We start from the raw sequence: 19395 nt of genomic DNA, 5'->3' as shown, positions 1-19395 counted from the left end.
AAATAATCTACTAATAGGCTGCAAAACAGTTTAAGGTGAAACTAATTTGTGGATAAAATTCAAAATCTTCTTTCCTTCATTACCCAGGATGACTAGCAGCCTTAGCCATAACTGAATCAAAACTACACTATACACTAACCACTTAAACAATAATTCACCCCTCCCCCCACAAAGGTGTCTACAAGTAAACGGTTGATTCATTATATCATCTTCTGGGCCACAAACAGCCTTTGCTTCAGTCTAAATCAAATTAACTGGCTTGCTGATGCAGTTTTATTAATCCTTTTTGTTTTTGTTACCTGTGGCTCCCGTCCCAGGCTGGCCCCTCCCCCTACTGCAACCACAGGAACCCCCGTCTGGGCGGAAACGAACTCCAACATCGGGGCCAGAGGGGCGCGGTTTGGCGGCGGCGGTCTCTCCTCCTCAAACACCAAACCCTGGAAGTAAAGTGACGGTCGCACATGAAACAAAGCCCATCAGGCAAAGAGCTTTGGGAAGCAGTTTTATTCATTATAATCCATTTCTTTTATTCTCTTGCACAAAACCCTGAAGAAAATGCAAAAAATATATATATGTATATATATTTATAAGTGCAGGTCATAGTATTCAAGATAGCAGCTTCTATTCTGCCGAGTACTTTACTTTCTTCAACAGCTAACATATATATCAACTACTGAGGGAGCTGAATCTTTCCAAAGAGTTTTAGAGGTTTAATGAAGTAATGAAACAACTGTCAGAGGTTTTAAAAAATGGGACTCCTCTGCTGCTCGGCTTGGCAATCAGTGTTCACAGAGATATAATCTGAGTTAAATCTCTGCAGTGGACTGGCATGCTGTCAGGAGAAGAGTGTGAGTTGTACCTGTACAACCTAAGCTGCTTCACAGCACAGAAACAACAGATAAGCTCCAGGCTTAGGGGCCACCGCAGGTGCTGCAGGGCTTACTAACAGGTGTGGCTCTAGCATTGCAAGTCACTTACTGCATGAAGGTTCTGGTGACCAGCGTTTTGTCATGATTACCTTTCAACACCGACCTGTCAGCAGCATTAATGAATCCAGGATAAATGCGTGAAGTTTACGTAATGACACCAAGAGGAGCTGCAGTGATTTGAGGCTGGCTTGATGGCTTAATGCTTGTTTTCTTGTAGCGATTCAGGCAAGCAAATTGAAGCTAAGTGTGGCTGACAGCTCAATTCCCACAGGGGAGCATTTGATATGCAAATAGACTACAGACAGACCTGGAAATAAGATAGCAACTGTTACTTAAAAGAGTTAATTTCATGTTTGAACTAAGACCAGTCCTCCGACATGTATATGAATAAAGAACCAGACAACTCGACACAGATTAGATAACCAGATACAAGCATAGCGTAGACAGGGATCTGCCTGATGTTTATCCATTTTCCTTTGTACTCCACAATTTGAGATATGTAAGTTTTAGCAAAGTTCGTTTCAGGAGCAAGTTCTGTCTTCAGAACAGGAAGTTTGTGTGTTCAGATCGGGTGTTTGCTTTAGCATCTTTCGCCTACAGTAGCTGTAGAGTTTCTGCAGATGGGATCCACTTAAGAGTCCATTTTGCTACCAGCACTGGCAGTTACAGCATCAGTGAAGATGAGTGAGATGGTTCCTAACATGCCCAGGCCAGAACACCTTCACAAGCATGTTTCACAGATGAGGTGATATGCTTTAGATTTGTCGGGAGTTTCTTCTCTCCTCCACTCCATACTTCTGTCATCATGCTGATAAGTGTTGGTTTGGTCTTGATCACAGGGTCGCGTCTGTATTTCTGTTCATCGAGTCTCTTTGCAGACAAAGAGTGTTTCTCACCTCTTGCAGATGGAACATTGGAGATTATGGAAATAAAGGATTATTCTGTCATCAGCTCTGGAGGTCTTTCGCAGGTTGTTCTCTTTTTTTAATGAATCTTGGTCAGTTTCATTCTGGCTTCTTTGACATCTGCAACTTTACTCTTCAGGCTGATAAACAGCTGCAAAGTTTCTATAGGTGATTGAAAGGGTAAATATGCTGCAAAAGCGCTGAGAGCTCCACCATGCAATACTTGCATTAAACAGGCACCTGAGCAATTGCAAAGAGTTGTGAAGCCATTTGTCCTAAACATTCTGGCCCCGTGAAAAGTGGTGATTATGTATAAACACGAATAAATTTTCCACAAGGTGAAATCAAAATGTATTTAAAACATCCTTTAAAGGAAAAAATGGAATATATTTAAACATGTCAATAGTGGAGAGCCAAGTCTTACAGATAATGGGTCTTTGTCCCGAACATTACGTACGCCGCTGTATTTCTCTACAATCTACATGAATGAATGAACGAGTAAATGAGTGAAGAGAAAAGCATGTAGCATGCTTCATTACCTCTGTGAGATTTCATGCACATATCAGGTCTGCTCCAATCCACAGCTGTCACACTATGAATGGACAAGTGAAAGGATGAATTATGAAAATGAAGATGACTGAGTGAAGGGACATACTTTCTGTAAAACAGAACAGATGAACAAACAAACAAGCAAATCATGTCAGTGGCATTTTTCACCATCACTGTACAAGACTCTGGCTTCTTTATTAGTCAGTCAAAGTTACAATGTGCAATATTTTTCACATATTTATTTAGTAATTATATGTACCAACGTGTATCCTATTGTGGAGGGGGGAGGTAGAAGAGACTCAGGGAACATCACGGGCAGATGCTCACACTTCTGTCCGGAGAAAAGGAAGGATTTCTGCTCAATTAGTAAGAAATGAAGCATCTTTTTAACTGTAATTTGACCATGACAACTGTGCTGAGTGTAGCCGAGTGTAGCAGAGCGAAGCAGAGTTGTATCAGAGCAGGGAGACGGAGGACTGGGCTAAGCAGAGACTGATTCTGAATGTGACACCATAGAGTAGCAACAGACCAAATGTACAACTGAGGTTAAGGATTAAAAGTCAGGTACCTTTGATAAGTGAATTAACCGCTAAGGGCTAATTTATACTTTTACAAGCATTGGATTATATCTCCATACATCTCTTAATAGGTGTCTATGTGCAGGCCAAGTGATGAATGTCTACACTTATATAGCACTTTTCTATCACTTTCCTTCTTGGTACCCAAAGCGCTTTACACTGCTTTTCATTCACCCATTACACTAACACACTGTTATACTGGCCACCACTGACTGGGGAAAAACTGAGCTGGGATTAAGTTTCTTGACAGGAGGAGCCGGGAATCGAACCAACAGCCCTGGCATTGACGGACGACTGCCGTACTTTCTGAGCCACAGTCGGCCAAATGTGCCTGTGGTGGCTCGTTTCATACGTGGCAAGTACGTAATGTAACTCGGCTCTGTACAAGTAAAGTAGATACATATACAGTACTGCCATCATGTTTGGTCGCACACGTGTCCAATCGCGTGTGAGCTAACAACAAACAGAAACGTGTGAAATTTTGTTTTTCTAAGCAGTGTGTGTACGTAGAATAATGTTTTGCCCAGAACATAAAAATAATGCTGGTGAAAATATGGTGAAAATATGGTGAAAATAATGCAAACAATCAAGTGGAAACATGTTTTATGTGTTATAGTAACTATAAGTGATTCTCAGATTTTTCTCTATTCTTGAAAGCAGTGTTCTGAGAAATGGTGGTTATGTACTGCGCTCTCTTTACTGTATATACCTGTAGAGGTGTAGTGGCCAGCAGCTCACACAGCTGCAGCAGCAGGCTGCCTGGGCTGCTCTCGTTAACAGTCAGATAGATGACGTTGGCCTGACCCGATGGCGTCATCACCGTCTCCCCCACGAGTGCGGCCAGTGACAGGGATGACGAGGAGGAGGAAAAAGCTGCCACTGGAGCTGCTCCTGCCAATGAAGCTGTATCCGTTACTCCCCTTCCTCCTCCTCCTGGACCGTTTCCCAGACTGGGCCCCGGCCCCGGGTCGCCGACCCCCGCACCTCCCACCACAGTCGTCTCCGGGAGCAGGGAGGAGCCCGAGTGGACCACGGCGATGTTGACGCCACCCGAGTCCCTCTCTCTCTCCCGGGGCCGGAGCAGCAGGGGGGGCGAGGGGCGCGCGGGCCCCGTGCAGGCCAGGACAGCCAATAGCAGTGAGAGGGCGGGCCTTGGGGCCACCATGGGGCAAAGGGAGGGCCAGTGGCAGCTGTCGGATGGGGGTGTTAGGTGAGGCCGGGTGGGGTTAAGGGATTTTGGGGGGGTAGTGGGTGACGTCTGTGGGGAAGGAGGGGAAGGGGAGGAGGAGGTGGGGGAGGGGGAGGGTCGGTGGCTCACAGTGCTTCACCTGTTGAGAAGTGAAGACCCTGGAGAGAAAACAGAGAGAAGAAGTCATCAAGTTGCTGTCACATCTCTTCTGTAAGCAAAGTGCCAATTTGGAAGCGCTGCAGAATCTCACTCTATCATTTTATTTTACTGTCATATATGCTGCATGCATCTGAGCGTTCTGGCATTGAACGGGGGATTTATGTGGCCATTGTGAAAAACTTTAATAAAACCGCAATAAACAATGTAAATAAATGGCCCACAGTACGCCTGACCCTCCATTGCTCCTGCTTAAACAAGTCTGTAAAGAAGAGGATGGTTTGAGCCGAGCAGAAGCTGCACATTCTCTTTATTATATAACAATAAAAGCCAACTGCTAAGGATTTTTCAGTTTAAAAAAAATTCTAAAGCAATACCTATTTATCTCTAAAGACGTGGCCTAAATCAGAAAAAGGTTCTTGCAAATTACTACTTAGTGCATAGATGTGATGTGTGGCAAGATGGCGGCGTGCGGTGGATCAGTGCTACCTGAAAGTTTGCACGTGGTTGTTTGTGTGGATATGCGTGGAAGTGTTTGAGTCAAAGCTCTTGTGTACCTGAGAAGAGCTTCTAAGCATTGGTATTACCCATAACGAGTGTCTTTCACAACTCGCCTCGGATCCCGGCGGGAATGGCCAAGCAAGTAGAAGGTGAGAACGTTGACAAATGAGGGCGTGTCGCGCTAGATATGTGGTTAGGCCACCCACTGCTACCCAGCCTTTTTCTAGCAAATTCCAGGTCCCTGAGAAACGAAATGGATGAGTTGAGACTGGATTTGACTGAATGCATGAGTTAGGATTATAACGGAAACCTGGCTTCACCTGAGACTCCGAGACAGCGCTATTGAACTAGCGGGATGCTCCACAGTGACATTACCAAAGGATAGAGGGCCTATCCCCTCTCCAAGCTTGGACAGTTCTACCATCTATCAGCCCTTTTTAAAAAAGTATGATCACTTCGACTCTACAACTGCAAGAAATCTTCCACAGAACCAACTGAAGCATCTTTTATGAGCCAGATGTAGAGACTTTTACCACCGCTACTCTCTATTACCCTCTACCCTCTATTGAAAATGTAACCATCAAGGAGCACATTACGGTTTCCCAAATAGTCCAAAAACTGCTGAAACAACAAGATGTAGCATTCAAACAGGTGACAGAGAACAGTGCAGCACAGCCACATATAACGTTAAAAGGGCATGAAGAAGGCTAAAGCTGCCTATAGGAAGAGGATTGAGGATTATTTTAACAACAACACATGAGACAAGTCATCAACCATATTAGCAACTGCAGGGGAAATCAGCAGCCACCTACAAACAGTGACACCACCTTTGTGGTGGAAGCTGAACCACTTCTTCGCAGGTTTTGGAACAACGATGTATGACACTGCAGCAATGCCAGTACTGGACGCGAACGTCCACAGATGCTAAGGACACATCAGGTGAGGAGAGTGAATGCGAGGAAAGTGGGGGGCCGGGATGGCATCCTGGTGAGAGTGATAGGGGCTGCGCATGCCAACTCTCGCAGGTATTCACAGACATTTTTCATCTCTCCTTGTCAAACACTAAACAAACTAACATCACCTGTTTAAACAATTACAGAACAGTAGCACTCACCCCTGTCATTGATAAATGTTTTGAAAGACTGGTCTTAAAGGGCATAAAATGCCCCCTACCCACTCATCTTGACCCACGCCAATGTGCCTATAGAGCACACAGATCCACAAAAAACGCCATTGCCATTAGTCTCCATACAGCCCTCGTACGTCTCGACCTGAAAGGGACATATGTCAGAATGCTTTTCATTGACTACAGCTTGGCATTTAACACCATTGTCCCCGGTAGGCTGGTCACCAAACGGCTTGTCTTGGTTCTAAACAGTACTCCGTACTCGGTAGTACTCTCAGACTCGGCACACACATCTCCACCAGCCTGACCCTTAGTGTGGGAGTTCCACAGGGTTGTGTGCTGAGTCCTCTTCTGTATTCAGCCTACACAATTTACTGTACTGTCATCTACTCTAATACTCTGATGGAATGCGGATTGTTTTGCCCCGGGCTCAGCAGTGGCTCTGCTTTTTGCGAACTTTGAAAAAGAGTCATCTATCTGCACAGTTAATGAGAGCCTTTTACCACTGCTATATTCAGCCTGGTATGTGAACTGCACAGAAACAGACTGAAAAAGTCTTCAAAGGGTCATTAACATAGAACAGGTAATTATTGGAACCCCACTGCTCAGCCCGGAGGACATTTTTAGGACTCGTTGTTTCTGCAGAGCCAGCATAATCTCGCAGGACAAAACCCACCCCAGTTACCATCTGTTTGCCCTACTGCCCTCTGGAAGGCACTATAGAGCAATGAGGGCTCACACCTCCAGTCTCCGAGACAATTTTTATGCCAGAGCCACAACTGGTAATCTTGTTGCCTCTAGGTAAAGGTTGGATCATGTGTTTTGGAGAAACTAATGTTCCTTTGTTGAGGAATCCAATGTGAATTCATCTGAAAATATGGGTTAAGACTGAAAACATTACCAGTGACACTATTTTTTTTTTGTCCTTGTGTGGTTATAGTGAAATGCCAATATTTTACACCCACCTTTAAACCTTATAGATGAAATACAAAAAGAACTATACTCTATACTAGCAATATTGTGCACTGGAGACTGGTATGGATTTGAAAAAGCAAAGGTTTCCAGCAGAAAATGAGAAAAAAAAGCATAGAGGAGATGACCTGGCCTGCATACTGAGACGCAATGTTCAGAAGCATGGTTTTCATGTCCAACTTTCTTATTTATCTACAATCCAACAAAGACTTTTGAGGTCTGAGTAGCAGCATGCCAGCGTGTGGATGGACTCGGAGGAACAGGCAAGAACAGAAGCTTGCAGAATAAACGGTGAATACAAGAAGAATAAAGTAGCAGAGAAAGGCTTGCAGGTGCCAAAGGGATAGAAGCTGAAACGAGGGGTGGAGGCACTGAGAGAGGATTAGATAAAGGAGTGTAGATTCAGCTGCAGTGAGGATGGATGCAGAGTACATTTGTAAGAAAAGGCGAAACAAGACCTGCATACATTATGTATGAGGTTGAAAAAGAAACAGGGAACGGTGTAAGGAAGTATTCAGCATGTGAGTGGACTTGTGTAGCAGAGACACAAAGGACAGTCCTGGCAATGAAAAGCAATTTGTGCACAATTTGACATATTGGTCAAGTCTAAATGAGTTGAAATTCACAATGAACAAACTTCAGCAGCAATGTCCCTTTACGTCTACCCTACATTTTTACTTCTGGAATCCTTCTAGGAAGTTACAATTTATTTATTTAATTCTTTAATTATTTTCTGTTCTGTTGATTCGCTTTCAGAGCTTTATGTTAAATGTTTAGAGCACTAATCATTTATCAATATGACTAATTTATCATCTTATCATCCAAGTAAACTAATAACTTATTTGCAACTATACCATTATTAGATGTAATGTGACATGGAATCAACTTGTATGCAGATGATTCCAGAGTATCACTTTATAATCTTTAGTTGAAATTTAGCTTGTGTTGCTCAGGGTGATCACAATGCTGACTCATGCATTATTAAACTAAACATAAATAAATACATATCTTCCATATTATACACGTACACATGATAAACAAAGAGAGCAGCTGTTGTACTGTTATGTCCCGCTGCTAACTTTGTTCATATTGCCGGATCCCCTTCCTGCCACAAACCTCCCATTTTATCCACAGCTTTCTGCCTCCCTACCCAATTGAGCCACCATGGTCCCATGGTATAGAAGAGGGAATACGTATTTTTTAATTATTTGTACTAGATTTCAAGCTGGTGCCAAGTTACTCTTTGACCAGGCAACCTGACCAGAATTATATATATTTCTTTTCAGCGGCTGCAATAATCCAAAGCTTTGCACTTATTCACTCATGTGGGACCTGAAACTGACATTCCTGTATCAAACAAAATGCAAAATACGATAGATAGGCCAGTACAAGGTTACTGTGTGTCAAGACTGACTGATGTCATGTCACATAATCTATTTCACAGCCAACAATATTCAAATACAGAATTTGACTGGTTTATTGCCAGTTATGTTATGTAAATTTCCTAGTCATTAGGTGAATGAATGAATGAATTCATTAGGCTTCAAAGACTCTCCGTTGTGTCCAAATGTATCCTAAATGTCTTTTCTATTTCTTCCCATGTGAAGGCATCTAATTCTAACCTTTTGCAAAGTTGACAGACACGACTATTTGACAGAAATTTCCTAATGTAGCAAGAACAGAAGGGTAGAGCATCACAGAGCTGGACACGGACAATAGATTTAAACAAAGGTTATTCTACCAGTCTCCATATTTGACAATAGCCATTTATGTATATTTTTCATTCTTTCACAATTGAACAGAGTAGAGCCTTAAATGCTGTAATAACACGAAGCCCCAGACAACCCATAGCCCAATGTTACTAATGTCATCTGTTTCCAACCTGTTTTACTGTAAGCAGTGCATAGTATGCATAGATCCCATCCTCAGTATGTGTTAAGGTAAAACCTTGGTGCATGAACAAATTCCCCAAGAGAGACACTAGTCCCAGTTGACTCTTTAACAGAAATATCCATCCTTAGATCCTCTTACACTCTCAAATACCCAACATATTATTGAAGCTGATTATTGTTTCCGTTTAGTTATGCAGTTGTTTCCCCTGAAATTGCCAAATCTTAGTCACTGATTGCAATATTTCCGCCTAATAGTTCTCATAAATCTCCATTAAAGACCCGAGGCATTGTTTATAGCTTACATCTGTTTTGTGTTAAATTGTTAATAAATCTAACGCTATGTTTCACTACAGCAAACCCTAGGTTTGGTATTAGACACTGGAGTGAGTCTACATTTATACTCAGTGACACTTAGTGATAACCTCTCCCCAGAACTTAGTAGCACAAAGGCATCAACAAAGTTCAGAACAGAATGATGTGAGAATCCAACATACAAAAACTTCTACTCCACATTGTTTTCTGCTTGTTGCTGAATGCAGAATGCTGCAAAAACTAGCAATGGAACCAGTGCATCAGAAAAACAAACAGGAAATAGCATTTTCCCATCCTGCACGCTTGACCTATTTAAAGGATGTCAAAGCCCTTCTGCTGCAGACGGAGAACGCGGTCTATAAAAATGTAGAGCACAGTAAATTCCACCTCTGGGACCATTTCATAACGGTGAAATCCAGCATCACGGCGACTTTGCTTCCCCCACTGGATTAGCATTTCGTCTTTTCATAAATGCCAAAATCAAAGGTGTAAGCAGCGAGTGCTCACGTATCACTAACTTGCATTATGTATATCTGAAGGCACAGGATCAGAGATTTCCAAATGGTACATTATTTCAGGCTTTTGGGTCGTGCTCGATCTAATCAGAGGTGTCATTTAGGCTTTGTCTTGCATGTTGCCAAAATGCCATCATAGCCGTATAGTAGCTAAAGTAAAATCAAATATAAATTCTTGAACCCTGACAAGATGAGACCTGGATACGATACAATACTGCAGAATAAAAAGTTTATTGCACTTAAAGGATTTGCACCTGTGCCTTAGTCATTATTGCCTGTTTAGTAGGGTCCCTGCATCCCTCCATTAAAGGACAGGTTCATGTTTGTCTTCAAACCGTCACATAATATAATTGAAAAGGGATTTCTCCAGTTAACACAGGATCCCTCCAAAAGATGCTTTCTGTGTAAGCGATAGGGCCCAAAATCCACAGTCGTCCATCTGTGCACAAACATAACAAAATGTTTCTCATAAAACAATACATTTATCTTTCTTATTTAGTGGAGGCAGGCAGCACCATGATGGAGCGGGTAGTTCGGAACAGGCAGTTAGGACAATGAATAGATGGGTTAAGCGAACGCCTTTCAAATTTGCAGCAATTTTAGTTCAAACCTTAAAAGGCAAATGCAAAGAAGGAGTTCAACACTAAAAAGACTAACTTTTAAAGACATCCACTTGATTTATTATACTCATACTGTTTTAAGCCTTTGATTATCTCTGGACACACGTGTCAATACGTTTTGGCCTTTTTCACTTCTACTAAAAAGGCTTTAAAATGAGAGCTCTGGGATGGCTTTTGCTGCATGTTCCACCCAATCTCAGTCCCCTGTTTGCTGTCTGCTCTCAACTTGTCTATTTAATAAATGCAGAAAGTGTTCCTAAAATATCTTAAAAATAAGATTACAGCTCTTGATAGCCCGTATAAACAGAAGGAATGAAAAACCAATTTCAGTGAGAGAGAAAAAGCGAACCTGTCCTTTAAAGTTTACCAAAAGGAGAAAATAATGGAACAGTTGGTTAAATTGAAGAAACATTCCATAAATAAAAGTACATACCACTGTTTTCATTTTTCAGCATCACACAGTCATTCGGGATGAAAATGTATCAAAGGCTGAAGGGTACACAGAGAGCCTGCTACACAGCCTTAATACCGACCATTAGTCATGTTTTTGGCCTTGGCTGTTCGGTTTGTGCAGGCTCAAGCTGTTGACGCTTACCAGCCTTGGATACATAGAGACTGTGGAAGCAGACAGACAGCCAAACAGCAGAGTCTGACAGCTGGCAAGGTACTGGCCCGGCTTCAGCTCTTAATAGCCATGTCCATTTGGAGGAAGCAGTAAATGGTGCTAACAAGTCCAGATATCCTATAGTCCAGACTTTACCACTTGTTAGGTAATGAACAGACACTTACAGACGCAGCTAGGCTTTGATGGTTGTCCCGAACATTAAAGAGGACTTGTATGTTACAATCATACAAAGCATGTTTGGATGATGATGATGGTGTCTCCTTGTTATCTGTTAGCCAATCATCAGTATATTACCTTTTCTTCTAAATCCTGCTCTTTCCATCAGCGCCATTAAATACTCATCTTATCGTTTCCGCTGACAGGATCATTGCTATTTTGATGAAAGTTAACAAGTGTAAGCGTTTGTGTCGGGACTTGTGAAAAGATTTTCCTTTAATAGCAGCTTGTTGGTGTCCACAACCACACTTGTACACACAGGTATGAATGGTGAATATGAAGGTAATGTAGCGATGACCCTAACAACAGATGTATGGACTATTCCCTACACTTCCCTTTTTACGTGCTGATATTCAGGTACCATCATAATTTCCACTAGAATATGGTACAACCATGGAGGCAAAGCAGGCAGCTGCTTGGGACCCCAAGGGTTGACAAAAGTTGAACTATGTACAGCAGTGACTGTGCGCAAAGTTTGCAGTGACACCACCAGTCAGAGACCTCCCCAAGATGACCCCGACTCTCAGTCCGTTGCAACAGGTCTAATGAAACAATGAAAGCAAGCTGATGAAAATGTAAAGGAGGATGTAGGATCACCACAGGGCATTGTGGAACAGTTGCTAACGGATCATGCACCACCCATCACTAGAAACGTGACCCTGTATGTCACTATTATCAAGCTCTGGGAGTTTGCTTGGTCATTTACAGACATATTTGAGCAGTCAATCCAAACCCGAGTGCGAGCCATGTCTCTTTTGACCCACAGGTTAAAGCCCAGCAGATCAGGCTACATTAGCCTCTTTTGTTTTGAACAGACTAGTACAGTTAAGGCATTTGCTTAAACTGGCGTGTCAAGGTTTGCATAAGTTGAATTTGATAAAGATTTGTGCAGTTTTTCTTCATACAAACATCTAATGTTCTGCAAACTACGATTACAATAAAATGTTCCTAGTGCTGAAACCATCAACAAATGGTAACAGGAATCTTAACATTTCTAACAATAATAGGTGTTCGATTTTGGTGTGATAATGCTTTAATGGATTCTTAATGGACCCTAATTGAGACCAGCATGGGTGATGGGAAACAAACAGCTGCGGTGGTGGTGAATCTGTAAGAAGCTGCATGAGAACTAAGCTGGGGTTGGAGAAACAAAACACACCCTACACGCCTCCAGAGGGATGAGAACAAGGAGTGCTGTGAAAACGACTGCTCGTGGGGTGGATGCTTGAGCGTGTTGTGAGTGTAGCGCGTTGCAGCACCGGTTTCTTCCTGTGCTTGTGTGAAGGCTTCTAATGCATGATTGATCATCAATCAGTATTCTGCTGTGTGAGATGCAAGAGGGGGGCATGCACCAGGCTGGGAACATTCGAAACACCTGCAAGTGTAAAAGCAAACGACACAGTTAAACCACATTCATTTAAAGGCTTTGAACTCATTGAAATAACTATGTAACAGCTGTGCCGCCAAAAAGAAGTTTCCTCACTGCCGTTTCTTTCTTCTTCCTAAATGTAAAGCAGTGTGCGAGTGTATGCGTCGAGCTACAGTAGGGCAGGGAAAAAGCTGCCTCAGCAGCAATAAACAAGGGACAAGGGACAAGAAAGAGAAATATGGGAGACTACGTGAGCTGGGGGGAGGAGGGCACTGTTGGGAGTTTGGACCCTGATCAACCTTAATCAATTTATGTCAGCTTGCACACTAAGCTGTATAGTGTCCACTTACTCTGAAGCTTTGCACCTCCCCCACAGAGGGTGAGGGGAGGCTACTCAGGCTGCTCCCAGCGGCTTACTTCAAAAAAAAACGTGGAAGCTCTAGTTTCATTTGTGAAATTAGCTTTTTGTTTCCTTTTGGGTTTGGACCATGGTGGCACCATAATAACAAAGGCTGAGTAGCAACTGTGTCTTGTACTTGCAAGTATTAGATTTGAAATCCTGATATTTTGCTAATGAAGCAAAGTTACTCCTCAAAGCAAATGAGTTGCAAAAGAACTAACGTTTCGCAGTAAACTACTGTTACTACTGAGTTGTAGTTTGAAAGCTTAGGAAAGAAGAGTAAATAATCACATTGTGTCATTGTGTAAGTTTTATCTTTGAAGTCAAACCGCAATCGTCCCCCAACCTTAACTATGTTAGAGAGTCTAAACCTAACAAGAAAAACTCTGGACTGCAGGGTCAGATATTTCAGCGGGAAAGAAATGCAGTATCAATGCATTTACCCTGTATGCCAACATGTCTGTTAACAGAAATGATGGTCTGGTTCCTCTTACTTTCCTTACAAAATGTATTTGCGGTTGTATAGAAACATCCCTTGTAGCAAACTTTGTAAACTTGGTCTGTTTCCGCTTGGTTCGGTTTCTTTCGTACAGAAACATCCAAGTCATGGGAGGGTGGTCTTGTCCTGCTCACTGGTTAAACTGTAAACACCAGCAAAACTCTGCAGCTAAATGCAGCTCAATAAAACATCTTGGAAACACAACACTGCTTAACACGTTGTAAAGAGGAGCTGCTGTCAACAAGCTCTCATTGTGCAAAAGTGTAGTTTTGGACTGGACGCATGGACGTGAATGGAAAGTTTTGTAGAATTCCCTAAAATGAACCTGAATTCAGAATTCGGTTGGGAAGCAGCTATGTCCCATTCGCGATTTATGAAGCGCAGCACAAATGCAGATGCCGTTTCCCCGTCGATTCAGTGTGCGGGGTGCTCAGATCAACTGTTCTGTAGTAACAGTTTCTGGTGGTAACAGCAAAAAGTTCAGTGCAATTTGACGAAGGGGGAGTGTAAACTGTGATGTGTCCCTTTAAAGAACCATCAGTGTGACGATTAAATTGTGTTTTTTCACGATCAATCAATGAAGCCACACAGCTCCACAATGTGCTTCCTTCCTGCCTTCATCTCTCTCCCTCCGTGTTTTCTCCTTCCCGGTCTTTTATTTTCCGGCCATCTCCCCCCTTCTCCTTCCTCTCTCTCTACTCGCCTTTCCTCTGCTTTTCTTCTCGTGCATTCCATTCTCCATCTTTCACTCCACTCCTCCTCCTCCTTTTCTGTGGGCCATCAGAATTCATTACAAGTTGAGCTGATTCATGGCTCAGTCCCACATCATTGGAAGGCATGAAGGCATCCCTATAAATCTGCTACACGCGGTGGCTGCTGCTGCTGCACACATACACCACACATATATAGTGTATAGTGCATGTGGGCATATAAGCATATTAAAGATAAATGAATAGAGAGCTTGAATCAGAATGAGGACACACAACCATCATGTGCCATTACGCCCACACATTGCACATATAGACGTTCATCAGCTGTGTGTACAGCATCCACCCTGTGGACCATTATTACCGGCAGCCTGCTGTGTCCCACTCTAGATGTTTGCAACAAATGACTCCTGGCTTCAAAACAAGCAGGGGGGGGGGGGGTTAAGGTCCCATTACTGTACGTATACCCTGCAAATAATAATTTCTCCTGGTGCACATCTGTGTGCATATGTTAGTGCATGCAACATGGACAACTTGGCACCAGCAGAAAGCTTGTTGGGTTCAATGTAATTTTCAAGCACATTTCCACAGTTTTACAAAAAAATAAATAACAAAATGTCCAAGACTTTCCTACTTTTTTTCCTAAATGACATATAGTATAGATCAATGTGATGAAGCATTGCGAAAGTTGAGGCAGAGCACTTACATTAGCGGATTGGCCTCATCGCCATCAGTGGTTCATTCATCAGCTGCTTGTCTACCAACTGAATGCTGTCCAGTTATATTCATAGAGGTGTACTTTTATAACTCAGCACTCCTTCTACTATGCTGATGCCATTTGCAGCTCGGTTTTCTCCCATTGTGAAAAAGCTTCAGGGGCACAGAAGACATGTTGACATGTCACAGTGGGACAAAAGTCATGTACAAATAATAAAAAGACTGAGTGTTCACTTTGTGCATGTTGGGTCACTGTCACACTGTCGAAGATTACAATACGAATGAAGTAGTCGATGTGATTATTAAGGCCTGAGCTCTTCCAAGTCAAAATGTCTACTGTGAAAATGAAATGGCTCATAGTTGGTGTGATTGTATCCGAGAGAAAAATAACGGTGTTTTAAATAAAATTTAGTTTGCTACTTTTGACTATTTGTTTGCTACTTCTAACTATTTCTAAAAAATTCAGAATTACTGCTCTATACAAGGTTTCAAAGTGTAACATTTTTTACTTTTTTGTCCTTTCGGCTTATCCCGTGAGTTCAGCGTCGCCACAGCGGATCATTGTCCCCCTTCCTGACGCAACCCTCCCCAATTTCTACCGGGCTTGGACCGGCACTGCACAGCTCGGGATTGGAAAGGCCTGTTGGGGGTTCAATATGCAAGAAGTCAGACCAGAGGAACCAATTTAAACGCATGGTTTTGTTACCAAACTGCAACACAAACCAGGCTCAACAAAGCTTAAATTTAACTGCAGAAACTGCCCATGAAACATCACCTAATGTTGGACTAAAATTGTCCTAAGCAACATCAGAAATTAGACCTGTGGATGGGCCACCTGGGTTTAGGCTGAGAGGTGAGGGGGGGCTGAAGTCACTGTTCATATTTTACTCTGAAAGAGCTCAGTTAAAATGGCATTAAATGATCAAAAACAGGTACAAAACGACTGAAAATAGATGTCAAATGCACAAACTCACTCAATTTTGTAAACGAATGTTATGTCGCTACAAAATGGCCAAACAACAAGAGACTCAGAAATAAGGGTACAGTAGCAGTCAACCCCCTTGGGCTAATCAGTGGACTCCAAGTTAGCTGTGTGTACATATATGCACCACTGATTCATTTAAGGTACAATTTAAGGAGACAGTCTGTTTTTAAGTAGATATGTGGCTTTGAAAATCTGCTCTTACAGTTATCATGTCAATAACAAAGTTATTATTGATTAGGCTGAAGAAAAAGCACAGACGCTTGTGCACTCAGGTGCCAAGTTGCTGAATAATAAGTACAGTTATTACCACAAGGGTACAAGTAAGTGTGAAGGCTCCAACTGTGGCCTTTTTAGAGGGTACAGCCCCAGTGACCAGCCATTGCAGCCCTAAAGGTAAAAAAAATAAAAAAATAAAAAGTCAATTATTTGTTGCTAGTGTGTTGAGAATGAACACTCAGACCTTTTCACATGAACACGGTCTGAGAGGTCATGAATAACATTAATTAAGACTTTCCAGGTTAACAGTTGTGCGTCCATTCACAGCGACAGGATATTACAGATAGATATTACATATTAGAAATTACACTTATTAATGTCATTGGTTCCATCTATGCTGCTCCTGTGGTGAGTCAAAATGTCTGTCATGGGAAAGGCCGAGAGAACATGTGATGGAAATTACTGTGTGTATCACAGTACACAATAAAGATGTATCATCTTTAAGTCAGCGAGCTCTCTAAATGTGACCCTCACACACACACACACACACACACACACACTCTGCATTATTTGCTCTTATTGCCATAGGTTACACACTCCCTTCCCTGCATTCACTCTCTTGAGTTAACCTCTGACTCTCCCTCATGCTTCGCTAACAGCTGCCAAGGTGCAGACACACACTCACATTGCTCACAAACACACACACACACACACACACACACACACACACACACACACACACACACACACACACACACACACACACACACAAACACACACACACGTGTGTTTAATTGCCAAAGTCCAAAATCTCACAGAATTTGGTAGAAATGAGCATCACACAGCAGCTTTTATAAAATTATTATATTAATTATTGAAAATATTTGATGTTTCTCATTTCAAGGTGCTGACAAAATATAATTTCTCATATTTATTACACAAATGTAAAGGTCCTCACTACCCAGCCAGGTAAATGGAATCATTTTAAGTTTATGTTCACTCTAGTTGGATATGACGGCACATATAAACAGGACGTTGTCAGATTGGAGCAAAAACTGCTCAACATACCGGAGAAAGGAGGATGTTCTGTTGCTAAGAGCAAACTAAATAAAATTATAAATATATATAATTTTTCATCAAATAATCTAAGTCTCTTCATTTTCATCATCCTGTTTACAATATAAAATAAGTTGCATATGGTTTGCAAATCATCTAATTCTATCATTATGTACATTTTACACAATGTCCCAACATTTCTGAAAATGAAGTTTTTTGTTTTTTTTAAAAGAGGAAGTAGCATGTCATTGGTGTTTATGCACAAAACATACTAACTGTCTGGAGACAAACACACCAAAAAAATATTGTTTCTGTATCAGGTGCAGCACATCCACATGTGACAAACACACAACCAGTGTGTGCTTAATCACTAAAAATGCACCAGATGTGCATGCCGGCATACAACACACAATCCATAACTGTCATTTTTTCCCAGATTGCCTGCTCCCCCCCCTTCCCCCTTCCCTCCACACTAATGTCACTGCTTTGAACCAGAAGTCTTTCAGATTCAGTGCTCGCTCTGCCTCCCTCCCCCCTCTCTAATCTTTCCAACTCTCCAACCTCTCTCCTCTTGTTGTCTCCTTCTAATTTGATTTGTGCATCCCCTCAGTCCTGTTTTTATCAGCCTTTGAGGAGTCTTAATAGTCAGGAAACAGATGGGACAGGGGAATTAAGATGATGGAAACTGCTCTTTTCAGGATTGAAGAGGGTTAACCCCAACAGACATGGAACAATGTACTGTAGAAATATAACGGAAAATGGTTAATAAATTCTGAGTCAGAGAGAGAAAGAGAGGAAATCAGAATGATGACCACAAATCCATTCATTCATGTGACACATTGAAGTAATAAAGTGCGCGCAGTGAGTGGGAGAGTGGGGGAGAAGAGTGAGATATGACGGAGGAAAAGGTGATAAAAGAGATATTAAAACAAAGAGGAGAAAAATAAATATTCCTGATATCTCTGGCTCTGTCTGTCCAGGGCAGCAAAGCCTCCTGGTTTATTCAGGCAGAGATATTATAGGGCTCAAACTGCCTTCAGCTATGATGGAAGTGAGGGGGCTAAAGAGGAAGTGCACGTGTGGAAGGAGGGTAGTTATTAGTGTTCGTTTGCTACATTGAACCAATTTCCACCAAGTATCTTAACGATGATCACTCTGCTTTGTGATTATGAGCAAACATGCAGCTTGTCTCTCACGTTTCACAGTGTCGCGTACGCTGTGCACATAATCTAACCTGGGAACGTGGTCATTGTGCACAGTTGGAATTGCTTATATCCCATCATGACTGCCACGGCTGTGCATCAGCCGTCCTTACGAAAGCGACTCAATTAGGCAGAAACCACGACCGATGAGTTATGACCTTTTATTATTTTCACTCGTGTTTATGTAAAATCACATTCAACGGTTCCCTGCGTTCAGCCACAGCGGCAGAGGAGCAGCAGATATGTGGTGCGCTGGTGTCAATATTTCACTCTGTGGCCGTTTTTTACTGCACAGTAAGTCTGTTTACCGTAGTTATTAAAGAGCCATTGTAAATAATGAAAGACGAGCAGCAGAAGGCGGCTTTGTAACTTTTGTTTACACCATGGCCACAGATAGTTGTTCGGCTGCCAGGTATCAGTCATAAATCAGGATGCGGCAAACAATTTAAAACCATAATTATTAAATCATAACAGCACTGGTGCGTCACGTTAATTTACAAACTGAGTAAGGGAAGTAACTTTGTAAGTAACCCTGAATAAAGCTGCTGTTTCATCTTCTTTTGTCACGACAACTTGTCATTGGAATAAAGCAAACACTCAGGTTGGGCTGTATTCTGCTCCACAGTTGCTGGATCTTAGTCTCTGCTGTTGATTTGGACAAATAATGATCATTGTCATATTTGCATATATTCACAATTAGGTCAGAGCAACAAGTCCTGAGACACTAAAGATCATATAAAGCAAATCAGTCTCCGCAAGATTACAGCTCTACTTTACTACGAGACACACAAAATCAGCCGTGAGCTCCGTTCACCACCTCCCTGTTTGGATTCTGTTGCTCTGTTGTTGCTCCTGTCATAATTAACTGCTAAAAAAAAAAAAAAAATTATTGTGGGTTGTAATTCTGTGCTGGCACAAATCCTCTATAGGTTTATTAAAGTGAGGACTTTGCAAGCATTTTGTAAATAACGAAGCCTGAGTTAACATGTATGTGAACTGTGCTGCTAAATACCACATCAGCAGCTGAGATTTGCAAAAGCCAATTTAAATAGTCGGTATCTGGGAATGTAAAGTGTCTTGTTTTATAGTAGCACAGGACCAGCAGTGCTACACGGATCCCTGTGGGGAGAACAACTTGCACTGGCTGTCAAAAAGATCA

The 19395-nt window shown here is 42.1% G+C and overlaps 1 protein-coding gene across 1 annotated transcript in view; it reads right to left on the bottom strand.

The window, feature by feature from the left end:
- Positions 1-19395, bottom strand: part of grin2da (glutamate receptor, ionotropic, N-methyl D-aspartate 2D, a) — a 190880-nt gene that overhangs the window by 106356 nt on the left and 65129 nt on the right. The window contains exons 2-4 of the mRNA XM_067521543.1: positions 3671-4308; positions 2643-2714; positions 300-437 (exon numbers count right to left, since the gene is read on the bottom strand). Coding sequence (XP_067377644.1) covers positions 300-437; positions 2643-2714; positions 3671-4126 — 666 coding nt within the window. The 5' untranslated portion in view covers positions 4127-4308. The remainder of the gene's footprint in view (positions 1-299; positions 438-2642; positions 2715-3670; positions 4309-19395) is intronic.

The sequence above is a fragment of the Channa argus genome, chromosome 1, assembly GCF_033026475.1.
Source record: "Channa argus isolate prfri chromosome 1, Channa argus male v1.0, whole genome shotgun sequence".
Taxonomy (NCBI): domain Eukaryota; kingdom Metazoa; phylum Chordata; class Actinopteri; order Anabantiformes; family Channidae; genus Channa; species Channa argus.
Note: the sequence above shows the minus strand (reverse complement) of the source record. Positions and strands in the feature narration are given on the sequence as shown.